Genomic DNA, 13,236 nt, shown 5'->3' with positions numbered 1-13,236 from the left:
GACACCAAGCCGGGTAGCAGGGTCCAGGGTGCCGCTGGAAGCTCGGTGTGAAGTGCGTAATTTTAAACTGCTACAAATTGTTTTTACCGTCACAAAACGCTGCACATTCGTTGCCACTTTTTACAGTAGTGTAAATATTTTACCAGTTGTTGTGCTTGCAACTGTGTGCACTTATTTATGATTTGGTGTTACACTTTTTCCACTGCAACGATTTATTTGCACTTTTTCAGCAATTAATTTTCATGGAAATCTGCTTGTTTTGCTTGCTGCACTCGGTTTGTGTTTGGAAATTTTAAAAATAGGTTTTCGGAGTGTATCGTACTGTAATAATATAACGGTTTGTTTAACGAATTGTGTAATTTATTGATTATTATACAAAAAGCATGTGTGTTTTGGCACATATTGGACATATGTACTATATTTTGGCACGAACAGCAGCTCGTTTTCAATTCGTTAGAAGTATTTTGGGTAAGTGCAAAGTCCTCAAATGTCAAACGAATTTTGAGAAACACTTTTGTGTATCGAAATAGCTAGTACCGTGAGTCACTTAAGTAAAGTGAGCGGGTAAAATCTCAAAAATTATAAATGTAAAAAAAATTGATTTTTTGATTGAAATTTTTTTTTAAGTCGAAATTTCCTGCTTCGACCTCATGAGTAATCAACATATTTACTTAATTTAAGGTTTTCTCCTGTATATTCCAAATTTCGTGAAAGAGACACATTTTTATACGAGATAAAAATAAAAACCCAAAAGCTTCAATATTTGAAATTTTCACATAAATTGTGAGGTTATGTGAGAAACATGTGTATACAACGGTTATATATTTTTTATTGTCATACAACTTTTTTCTGTAAGACTCGTAGGTTTAGTGGAAATTAAGTTAAGCCGTTTTTAAAGCTTAAAAATTCAGACACGCCCCTTCCTTTTCCTTTTCTCAAAAAGCGCAAAACTGTTTAGCTTTTTTAAGCTCTAGATCCTAGCATTTTAATATAAAACAACCACTTCAAGATGTTTGCTTAAGTTTGGACTAAAAAAACAAATAAGCGCGTATTTTAACAATTACCAGATAATTAAAGATATTAAAATTATTACTTAAAATAAAAATTACTTAAAACATAAGCCTACGAGCTAAAATGTGTCGCCACTTACCTTCTGGTTTAGTATCAGGGCAGTCCCGCTCGTCGGTGCCGTCAAGGCACTCCACTCTACCGTTGCAGAAATACTCCAGCGGTAAACAGCGACCGTCACATTTGAACTCGGAGTCGGAGCACACTGCAAGCATTCGGTAAAGTAACGATTAGAATACGAATTTCGCCAATAAAAGGCATAGTTAATAGGTTCATTCACGATGTTATACGAGCACGACTTGTTCAATTCAACTGAGATGGAAATATACAACTGAGTAAACAATTTTGGTGAGAAAAAATTAACTAAAATACTTGCAAATATTTACAGTAAAAAATTAATAGATAATTCATTCAAAAATAATAAAAATTTTCAATGGTTAGTAGTAATTTCTGCAAATGTCTAAACTTTCGCGAAATATAAATATACAACAATACATTGGTCGCTAAGGAAAAAATGGTTTTGCAAAAATTTCAAAACTGTTAATTTTGAAAATGGTACTTCTTAAGTTTTCAAATTTACCATTGTGGTCAATATTCACTTCGCAACCCTAGAGGGGCTTGCTGCAGTTGCTAGGGACAAACACAGATGAGCTAGCGTAATTCATATAAATGGTTTGTGTATGGGATTGGGAACACATTAATTTTTTTTTTAGGTTTTAGGTCAGGAAGGAGTGGGCTTGTTCTTATAATGTATATACAGCTGTATGTATATTGAAGGATATATGAGGGTGGGTTTTTGGAACACATTTAATTTGGGGTCTGTTTGAATGCGCTGATGTGACGTCACACAAAACACTATACCATGTTCATAGCCGCCATCATCTTCTCCTCCACCAGCCTGATTATCATCTTCGCCCCCAACGTCGTCCTCTTTGTCATCGAATCCGCCGGAAATAAAACCACAGTCTTCTTCGTCCTCACCGTCGGGACAGTCTTCGTGATCGTCACAGCGTTGTTCGTCGCAGATGCGGGAACCAGACTTGTAGCACGTGTATGTGGCATCACCGCGGCAACCGGCAGCCGTGAAGACTGTCGAACGGTCGGTTGAAATGCCATAATCATCGCCGGAACCCTCGTCGAAGTTGGGATTATATGCCGGCTCGTTGGTTTCGGACACTTCGGGCGCTTCAGTGGGCGTTTCGGGTCCTTCGGGTTCTTCGTAAGGGTCTGTATTTATCAAATCGAAATAGTAATATGGTAATAAAACATTTGAAAGCTTTCAATTAACCGACTTGTGTCGGTACACCCTGTAAATGGCGCGAAGCGTACAAAGAGCGTGCGAGCACAGTGAAAGAGAGGACACACATATAAGTACAGGAACGGAAAACACATCACAGGTACATAAATTGACCCAACACATCGGGGTGGAAAGGCAGTAAGCGTTAGGACCGTGGTAAACATATGTAGTGGGTAAAATACAAACACGAACACACAGAAATGGCTTTATTATTAAGGACACAAGGATCTTGCATGAGACTGGATGTATACGCGTATGTCTGTATGCGGAATGAGCAAGAAAAAAGGGAGACTGATCAATGCGTTTGAGAGGTGAGAGAACAAAAAGCGATAAATATGAAATATGAGAGAGCACAGGGTGTGGCATGTGAAAAATGAAAATGCGATTTTCATGTAAACCAGGTTGTAGGAATTTCAAAAGCTCTAATAATTCTTTTTTATTTTGAAAAAGCTGATGAAAAGCAAATTAATGAATTTGTTCGCTTAAAATCAAGTTTTTTAGAAGAAAATTATCAAATGAAAGTACGAAAGAATTGAGAATGTAACACAATATGGGTAATGTACACAAATGTTTGAAGAAAATATACGTATAACGAAAGAAATACAAGAAATAAACAACAAAGCAATAATTTGTAATACCCAATCTAAAAATAATCAAGCTAAAATCACAGAAATTATTATTATTTCCCGTTAAATATTATAGATATTTTAGTTTTAAGGCTTGTAGGTTAGTTATCTCCGAAACTTGGACTAGGCTTGGGCCAATATTGCAATCTTTGCACTTCAGCCAGTACCGCCAAGCGGGACGGAAAGAGAGAGACAAAGTATGAAACACAACCGAAGCTAACTACGACTAAGCACTCGAAAGCGCATTTTTATAATTTGCTTAGTAAGCCACGCAAATATTTTGCCGTTTACTTATTAGTTAACCATTAGTTAAGGATTAGTTTGGTCAGTAGTTAGATAAGAATAAGCGTCTAAGATTAGTTGGTGTGAGGAGTGTTAATTAAGCATTTTGTACAGCCACATTGCAGTCAGTTAGGGACTTTCGGTGCTAAGCGATCGCTTTTATAAACCGTGTCCAGCTATAAAGCGCTTAAATCTAAAATGTTTTTGTTCATAGTAAATAAAGTATTATGCGGACTTCTGTCGGCGTTATGACGCTACCTCGTCCTGCTGCGTCTTCTCGATTCCGCTGCTCTTCTTCATATTCGTAACGACGACGCTCAGCTTCTGCTTGTTCTGCACGTCGACGTGCCTCTGCTTCATCAGCCAGTCTGCGTTCTTCTTCAGCACGTCTATACTCTTCTTCTTCCTGTGCAGCTCGTTGGCGTTCTTCCTCGGCACGGCGACGTTCAAATTCTTCATATTGTACACGTCGATGGTCATCTTCTTCTTGTTGACGCTTTTCTTCAGCTTGCCGATGCTCGTCTTCTTCTTGCTGACGCTTCTCTTCAGCAAGGCGACGATCCTCTTCTTCCTGTTCAATGCGTGTACGTTCTTCCTCATTACGACGACGCGTCTCTTCATCATATTCCACATCGTTGTCCTCCTCAGTTGGATATGGTGTAAATAGGTTATTTTCTTCGTCCGGATATGGTGCATATGTATCATACGGGATATTGTCGGCGTCCTCTTCGCCTCGACTACGATGCTCCTCCTCTTGTCGTCGTTCCTCTTCTTCTCTTTCAGCCAATTCATTTGCTTTGTCTTCTTCCTCAGCTTGACGATGTGCTTCTTCTTCTTCAGCCTTGAAGCGTTCTTCTTCAGCGCGACGTTGCTCGTCCTCAGCTTGACGACGTGCTACTTCTTCTTCAGCTCTCAAGCGTTCCTCTTCAGCACGCCGTTGCTCGTCTTCAACTTGACGGCGTGCTTCTTCTTCTTCAGCTCTCAGACGATCTTCATCAGCGCGACGTTGCTCGTCTTCAGCTCGACGACGTGCTTCTTCTTCTTCTTCTTCTTCAACGCGACGACGTTCTGCCTCCGCTCGTTGACGTTTTTCATCTTGTTCACGCCTCTTTTTGTCCTCTTCTTCAGCGTGCTGGCGTCTCCTTTCCTCCATTTCAATGCGCTGACGTTCTTCACAAAATGCCTCTTCCTCATCGTCACCATCAAAGCAATCTGACTGATTATTACAGAGACTTTCACAAGCAATGGACGAACCATCTGCACACCTAAATCCGACTTCTGGATCGCATTCATAACCAGTAGGCACTTCGTTACCGCCTTCACCATCATACTCTTTTGCTGGATTATATACGACATCTTCAAGATCTTCTAATGATAAAAGTTCAAGTCGAATTAAATGATTAAATTCGATGACCGTGAAAAGAATGTATATTTGAAGATGGCTTTTTCCAAAAATGCTGTTATCTCTTACCCCCAAACCCATTATGAGGTGAATAGAATTTTCCCTAAAATTTCATTTCCGAGTATCTTTCGGTTCCCAAGAAAATAAATAGCCAAATTGTTTTTAACTACTCTTCGGAAAGATTACTTAATAAGTATTAGAGGACCCCAGTGTTTAAAGAAGTTTACGGTTGTATTAGGAATTTCGGAAAAGAGATTTGAGTGTTATACGCTACTAAAGGACAATATTATGAACTAGATTTTACAAATTTCATAGAAATTATTTAACCAATACTAATAGAGAGGCAACTCATATCCATTATATAATACGTTAGTATGAACTTACCGGCTTCACGCTTGAAATAAAAGCGTTCGTCAGCCTCGACGCCTAAGCCACCCAGACGATGGTAGCGGGTAATTTGACTTTCGAAGACATTTTTGAAATCAGTGTTACCTCTCGGTAGTTGCAGCTCAACGAGGGCGTAAACTTTGAATTTATCATTGCTAGGGCTGTGTCATAAAAACAAAATAGTCAGAGTTACAGTGGCTTTAAGATCGTTAGTCCGCTCACCTTATGGATTTCAATGTTGGATTTATTTCAAAATCTTCATCGCTGAACGTGGCATGGAAAAGATCGCGAAAAGCGATCTCCAGCTGGCGGTGTAATTCCAAAAATTTTTCACTCGATTCGCGGGAAAAATCTTCGGTCCACGGTTCGGTAATGATAAAAAACGTATGCCCTGAAAGCAACATACATAGGCAGGTTAAAACTGAGTGCATGCAACAGAAACCATCACATATACTTACATAGCTCCGTATCTGGAACTACAAAGTCTTCGTCGCCATCACCAGAACCATCAACATCGTAATCGCTTTGCCGTTTCGTGTGTTTTTTCGCTAGTTTATTTATTTGCTTTCCTTGATGCTCGAAATTATCGTGTTCGTTGCCATCCGGCCGTTGTCGCTGCAACAACCGATGTGCACGATGTTTGCCGTTGAGCTGGTGTTTGTTATGATGCTTTTTGTCATCGCCACCGTGCGCCTTATGGTGCTTCGGGTGCTTGACGTGCTTATTTTTTGTGCCTCCGCTGACTCGGTGGTGGCGGTGGGCAGCGGACTTGTCTTCTGCTTTGCCGAATAGCCGACTCAGTTCGCGACGCACACGTTTCACGCCCTTTGCGAGCCAGCTGCCACTGTCGGCGTCGGCATCGGCATCTTCTTCGGCCGCAATCGGTTGCAGTTCGTCCTCCAGCAGTGATTCATTGTCAAGGTCGCGTTCGTTACGCACCAGCAACAATTTTGGATTGGCGGCCGGTGCTTCCTCAAATTGATCAATATCGAAGGTGTCGTCGATGTTGAGTTCGGCATTGCTCAGTTGCTAGAAGAAGGGAAAGAGAAGTGTTGTATGTGCATTACCATTCAATAGCAGATCTTTTTTAAATTACAGCAAGGTTATTAAAGTTATTAACAGTATCTTTTTCTAAAATTCGCATAAAATCCGTGGTGAGTTTTTGTTGAATGAAGACTAATAACAAAGAATCTTTAGTCGCTTTGTTGCTGCAGATATAATTTTATACCATTTGCGTTTGAAAGTTCTGTGAAGACACCGTCAAAAGCTCAGTGTGGTGAAAAAGTTTATTAGCGCCAACTGTGCATACCGCAACTTATACAGTTGTGTTGGTTTGCGTCTTTACTAGCTTTCTATGGTGGGAATACAGATGAGGTGGATATATGAAACTTTGACTCTGTGCATTTTAGAGTTTAGGGTTTCTTTCAAATTCTATATTTTTAGCTAAAGCTGTTAGAAAGTCTGGTAATTTATGCAGTGCTAATATGTAGTTACGGGTCAGACCAATTTTCTAGTTTATCTGGCTGTTCCGTCTTTTGATAAATGGAGAGGCGCTTTATTTGAGAGATCTTTTGTTCCTGCCTTACTGCTACTTTGAGTTGTTCTACTAAAATTCGTATTTAAAGTTATAGATTTAAAAAGGTGTTTCGTTGATTGTCGTATCTTCGCGTTCTGGAACATTTTTAAAATGTTTAAAATGTAAAAAAAAACAGATACGCTTTTTTATGGCACAAATTCTCAAATTCAGTGCATCAACTTACTACAAGTGGCGGTTAAGTACTTTGTACTTCAAAGATAATGCTAGTAATCCCTATCCAACCTAATTACACACACTTAGTTGGCCGCTGAAACGCGCAAGACTCGCTATATGTTGTGAAGTAGGCTCGCCAATCAACTGATAGCGAGGCGATAATTAAATGTATACCATTAGGTGACAACACAGAGTAATGCATGCATGTGAGTTTATATTTGCGATGTCATCCGAAGCCAACGTAAGCAATAAACCAATTTACTCACACTCCTTATGGAAAGTTAGATAATAGAAAACAAGCGGTTTTGAGGAAAGAGACAACGTTTAAATACTAAAATCATGAGAACGTACAAAGCAATTTGAAGAAATTGTGTGTATATTGGTTAGTCGAAAAAGTTTTTTCGTATTTTGTCAATGGATATCGTTGCAGTCGTATATCTCCAGTGCTACCAATGACATTCTTTCATACCATATAGTGCTGGAAAGGTGAGATTTTAAGCTTCATTTAACAAAAAAAAAAAATTAAATTCGGGGAAGTTGAAAAATAGTTACGGCTGTTCAAAAATGCGTGAAAATAATGAAGCACTTCGCCATATTTTGAAATTTTTATATAAAAAAGGGAAGCCATCAATGAAATTGGTGAAGTTTGCGGATACGATGCCGTGTCAGTTCGTGTAGCACAACAATAGTTCGCTCGCTGCCGTCCTGGAAATTTCGATGGGGAAAATTACACTGACGAAAGTTTTACCCTGATGGAATAATGGGTCAAGCGGAAAAATGGCAAAAACTGGTCGACCAAAATGCTACATATTTATTTATTTATTAGTATAAATATAAAAAAATAAGTTGAAGTTTGTTTAGAAATACGAGAAGACTTTTTCGACTGCCTATAAATGATCAGTGTGATGAGCCGAGTCGATTTAACCATGTCCGTCTATCCGTCCGGCTGTTACACTAACTTACTTACTGTGTACCTCACTTTTTGAGATATCGATCTGAAACTATGCACACGTCCTTTTCTACTCAAGAAGCTGCTTATTTGTTGGAACCGCCAATATCGGACATTTATAGCATATATGTAGCTGCCGTACAAACTGAACAATCAAAATTAAGTGCTTTTTATTTTGACGAGGTATCTTCATGAGAGTTGGCATAAAATCCACAGTTTCCGAAGAAGTTGTTCAGATCGAACTACTATAGCATATATGTAGGTGTTATACAAACTGAGCGATCAAAATTAAGTTCTTTTATGGGAAATTTTTTTTGAAGAATATACCAGCTTCGGTGTAGCAGAAGTTAACGTTTTTTCTTGTTTTGTAATAAATTTTTAATTTGTTTCTGCCATTATTCTATATTCTATATTTTATATATTTTTCTGATAAGTGGTCCGCTTATTGTTACGTAAGCCTTCTAAACTTGTCAGCTAGTATGCCTCAATGAGTCAATGAACCATGTCAGTTATCAATTTCAGTATGTAATTTGTGTGTGTGTGTGTGTAGGTGTTTATATCTTCTTGTGTGTGTGTTTGTGTTACACTTCATTCTATTTTTGTTTTCTTTTTCGTTTTGATAACAAGCAGCAAAGGCCGCATTGATGTTAGCGATTGTGAGGCAACAACAACACTGTCACATATGTACTTATTTACACCTTGCACCCGCCACACGACCACCCGCTGGCCACCTGGTGTGGTGTAAGCAATCAAATTAATTTTCTTTACCGAGGACAAGCAAGCAAGCATTTTATAATTACTTTTGGGGCTGAAGTTCAAAAATGTTGTTTATGTTGTATTATTTTTTATTGTAAAATTTCTTTGCTTTAACAATTTTCACGTTAAATCAAAGCACATTACAAATGGCAGTTAAAATGCATTAGCAGTGTGTTTTTTGTTGTAGAAAAATTTAACGGTACCTTCAATTATTTTGTAGTGGAAACGTTGGCAGTGCGGTTATCTCGAAGCAAAGGCTATCAGCTTGCTGACGACGCGCTGCATTCACGTGAATTGGGTCAAATGCAGTCGGCTTGTTTGATAAGCCGCTAAGTGGGCCATTAAAGGAACATAACTATATACATACATACAATCTACCACGTGTGCAAATGGATTCTGTTTCTAGTTTATTGGTTGCATTTTGCTGGAATTTCTATACTCCCTTCCAAGCTTTTCATTCATTTTCCGTCTGCGCTCGGTGCAGTCAGTGATTTTCTCAACTCAGCTGCTAGGTACTTACATAATTCATTTGTTTCTAACCGAATGCGCTAGTAAACTATTAACTGTACAATACAGTGACCTAACGCACACATACACACACACACAGATAAGCACCGATGCATTCCCGCTATGGCTCGCAAAAAGCTTCATCATCACCGAGAATTCGATTGTTTCTATGAAGGGGGTACAGTCAGCATGTGTTGTTGTTGTTACTAATAGCGTATGTGTAATATAATGACATAATCAATGGATTGCGCACGTGACACTGCGCCTAGCCGTCAGACGTATAAATTCACAGTAAAAATAAATAACCTATAAAAAGCCGGCTACTGCTGGTCATACATATAAGTAATTAATATGAATAGTAAATAATAAAAAATATAAAATAAAATAGTAGAATTTGCATTTGTTGTGACATATCGTTCGGCTTTTGCAATGGTGACTGCACCAAGCAGCTAGTCATAAGCGTATATTTATAGCTTTTACCGCAGCGGCGATTCATTGGAGTGGCATGCAACGCTGGCTAACGGAAATGGGTGAATGCAATGCATCTGGAATGTGTGAAATGTTTTCTTTAAGTGACATCAATTAGTTGGCTTTGCGCAAATACGTAGAGAGCCAAACAAGCGGAAGTACATGGGGCTACGGTGGCGTATACGCAACTTGAGTTATGGCTTTCGGAAAAAAGGCTTCACTTTGTTAAAGAATAAGTAAAATCTGGAAGCCTTCGTTAACAGCCAAGGTCCTCAGATAAAGCCCTGCAAATGTACCCCCCTTTTTCATCGAGAAGCTGCTCATTTGGTCGACATCGGACTACTGCAGCAGATATCTGTCATATAAACTGAAACATCGGCAGCAAGTTGCTTCATAAATTTTCAATTTATGAAGCGTATTACAGCTTCGGTGCAAGCGATGTTAACGGTTTTTTATGTATTTTTTTATTTAAGTGCCCCTTATTTTTTAAACACTACGTAAGCGCAATTTAAGATCTTTAAGAGGCAAACTAGAAAATTTCTTTGCCTTTTTTACCTTCCGTACATTCAACTCAATGTTCAAGCAGTCAAGTTAATCGAATTTCCTATTAACTTCCTATTTTCAATTCATTTTTTTCTATTCTTCTATAAATTTACTTAACACTCTTTAACCTCAACAAATATGAGGCCGCGCTTATCTATGAATTTGCGGGGCGCTCATCTTTTTTTGCCCCACAACACATGTTTTTCCAAAGTACTCAGTTTTTTTAAGTTTCTATGTGTTCTCATATATTGGTAGCCGCTGAAGTTATTTACCATAAGGAGTAGTGATAAATTTGGAAAACAAACCCTACACGCACTACACGAGAGCCACGTACACGCGCACGCTCAGCTACGGCGTTCGCAAATTAGATTCTCATAAATCTCAATGAGTTCGCCTTTACTTAATTATCTTTTTGCTGTTGTTGGCATACACATCGTGTGAAGATGTGAAGAGAATAGGGCGCACATACTACACATGCACCTTCGTACGTAGCAGGTAACGAGCAGGAAAAACATGGAAAAAAGTCGTGGAGAGAGGTATGCGTTAGCCTTGTTGAAACGTCTGAAGGTGAAAATTAATATGAATTGTGGCATAGAACTTTCGTAACCAGTCACTGAGGATTGTGGCACAATGCAGGAAGTTGCGCGTGTGTTATGAATTGGCGGCGGCAGGTTCGCTATAATCGATTTCTGCAGCAATTATTGACGTTGGCTGCATGAAATAGATATTTGTAGACAAGAAAAATACCCCAAAATACAAAAATAACAAGCGGATGAGGTCCTCGTTTGCACTTTACATGAAGATGGCAGCGCAGCACAAGCAACTGAAATCATATGGAGTGAATACGGACAAAGCTTGAAGGCAGTTTTGTGGAAAGGTGGATAACGGAAAAGCAGAAAGTATCAAATTTTAAATTTGCAGTGAAAACTGCTGGTAGCTTAAAGGGAATATACTTCGGTAGAAAAAGTTTAACTAAGGCCAAGCGCATACTGAAACGAAGTGCAAGGCTGCTTGAAAAGCGCTGAGCAGTGCTTATGCTAACCCTTTGATTCTTATTTTCTATTTTCAAAAAACACTTAGTTGATTTACTAGACTGCGGTTTGGCTTCATGCGCTAATCGAAATTGCATTTGGCAACAACAAAATATGACTTGCTTGCAGCATTTTGAAAACAATTTGTATAGTTTATTTCCATTAGGATTTGTGCAAGTTTATTCCATATTTATTTTATTTTATTTTTCGCATGCGTTATGCTTCGTGCGAACAAAATTTAGACGCCTTGTTGACATTTCTAGTTTATGTCATTTCATTGTGGTCCACAAAATGTTTACCCACACACACACACGCCTGTGAACATAAGTGAATTTTTCGCGTCGACAGAATATTAAAAGCAGAATTTGGTTTGAAGGTTTTGCAAAAATTGTTTGCTCTGCAAATCATTGCATGCAGATTGAGCGAAATAGCCAAAAATTAACGAGGCATGTGTCACATAAAAATTTAATCTTGGGGAAAATAAATAAGCAAACAAAACATATGTATGTATGTAAAAAAGAAAACAAAAGAAGAAAAAAGTTAACTTCGGCTGCAGCGCAGCTATAATACCCTTCTCAGGTGCATTTTTTATAACGTAGAAGGTTATCAACAGATATTTATTTGATTTTGATCGGTTAGTATGACGGCTATATGCTATAGTGATCCGATCTAAACAATTTCTTCAGAGATTGTAGCAATGCTATGGATAATTAGCCCAACCAAATTACGTGAAGATGGTTTGCCAAATAAAAAGGTTTCCGATACAAGGACTTCATTCCGGTCGTTCAGTTTGTATGACAGCTATATGCTATGGTAGTCCGATATAAACAATTTCTCCAGAGATTGTAGCAATGCTATGGGTAATTAGCCGTGACAGATTTCAAGATAATATCTCGCTAAATAAAAAATTTCTCCATGCAAGCACTTAATGGTGATCGTTCAGTTTATATGGCAGCTATATGCTATAGTGGTCCGATATTGACGGTTCCGATAAATGAGCAGCTTCTTAGAGACAAAAGAACGTCTGCAAAATTTCAAATCGATATCTAAAAAACTGAGAGACTAATTCGCTTTTATACGGACTGACGGACATGTCGAAATCGACTCAGCTCGTCATGTTGATCATTTATATATGTACTTTATAGGGTCTTCGACGTTTCCTTTTGGGTGTTACTAACTTGGTTGCAAACTGAACATATATGTAGCACCCTGTTCAAGGCATATATAAACAACACGCTGCGATTAAGAAATTTGATGTGCTTGCAGGAAATAAGTGCCAGTGGCTGCGTAGGAACTCAGATAAGATGTTAATATTCCGAGAAGTGCTCAAACTCTTACCTTAAGCGTATACTGTGTTCCTTAGTCCAACTTTTAACACAACTTGGTGATCTGTCAGTCAACACAGCAGCATTTCTCAGAAATTACTGAAGGAAAGGTCTCCGCGGTTACAAGAACAAAAGCCCAAGGCACGAAAAGTTGTACGAGTTCTACGTATCTAGGACTTAACACATTAACTAATTTTTGGAAGCTCATAGAAAACAAACTCCACGAAATGCAACGTCCAGGTTTCTTTCGAACATGTAAAAAAAGTTACGAGGTCTGAGAACTTTGCTTTTCAAGAATATTATTTAGCTTTCGTCGCGCTTCTCAGACCATTTCTACAGTATATAGTATACCTAATTAGTAGTGCGGTCACGGCCCAGCGTTACTGGTTTAACTTGAAGCAATTAATTATAATAAATTAAGTGTACGTTGCATGCCACACATGCATAGCTAAACGAACTGTAGACATAGCATCGCATTAATATAAATAAATGAGGGTCATTTAGGCAAATATTTGTAGAAATTTAATAGAAGTGACAGCTTGCGTCGCTAAAAATACTGATTTAGACGCCAATTAGTTAACGGCGAGGCGTTGGGGAGACATATTACTTTGAAGAAAAATATTTACACACACTTTATACTTGAAAAAAAAACAGAAAGTTTACGGAGGAACAATGCTTAAGCTTCCTCTTGACATCTGCTAACTGATAAAGAGGTTACCACCTCGTAGATACTACTTGGTCTTAAAGAAAGTCAAGGTACCAAGTTGGGTTTGATATAAAATCACCGCATTATGCTTTTCGGAATCCTTTGTCTAGCCTGTGGGAGCCCTTAGTGTGTCCCAACT

The 13,236-nt window shown here is 38.5% G+C and overlaps 1 protein-coding gene across 25 annotated transcripts in view; it reads right to left on the bottom strand.

Moving 5' to 3' along the window:
* Positions 1 to 13,236, bottom strand: part of LOC126759931 (basement membrane-specific heparan sulfate proteoglycan core protein) — a 157,663-nt gene that overhangs the window by 96,187 nt on the left and 48,240 nt on the right. For 21 of the 25 annotated variants that reach the window (XM_050475136.1, XM_050475143.1, XM_050475135.1 and 18 more), the window contains exons 3-8: positions 5,521 to 6,091; positions 5,285 to 5,453; positions 5,060 to 5,223; positions 3,532 to 4,641; positions 1,930 to 2,295; positions 1,151 to 1,273 (exon numbers count right to left, since the gene is read on the bottom strand). In XM_050475136.1, the coding sequence (XP_050331093.1) occupies positions 1,151 to 1,273; positions 1,930 to 2,295; positions 3,532 to 4,641; positions 5,060 to 5,223; positions 5,285 to 5,453; positions 5,521 to 6,091 (2,503 nt within the window). The remainder of the gene's footprint in view (positions 1 to 1,150; positions 1,274 to 1,929; positions 2,296 to 3,531; positions 4,642 to 5,059; positions 5,224 to 5,284; positions 5,454 to 5,520; positions 6,092 to 13,236) is intronic. The other 4 variants (XM_050475137.1, XM_050475145.1, XM_050475156.1 and 1 more) reach the window with 4 other exon arrangements.

Source organism: Bactrocera neohumeralis, chromosome 5 (assembly GCF_024586455.1).
Source record: "Bactrocera neohumeralis isolate Rockhampton chromosome 5, APGP_CSIRO_Bneo_wtdbg2-racon-allhic-juicebox.fasta_v2, whole genome shotgun sequence".
In the NCBI taxonomy this organism is placed as follows: domain Eukaryota; kingdom Metazoa; phylum Arthropoda; class Insecta; order Diptera; family Tephritidae; genus Bactrocera; species Bactrocera neohumeralis.
Note: the sequence above shows the minus strand (reverse complement) of the source record. Positions and strands in the feature narration are given on the sequence as shown.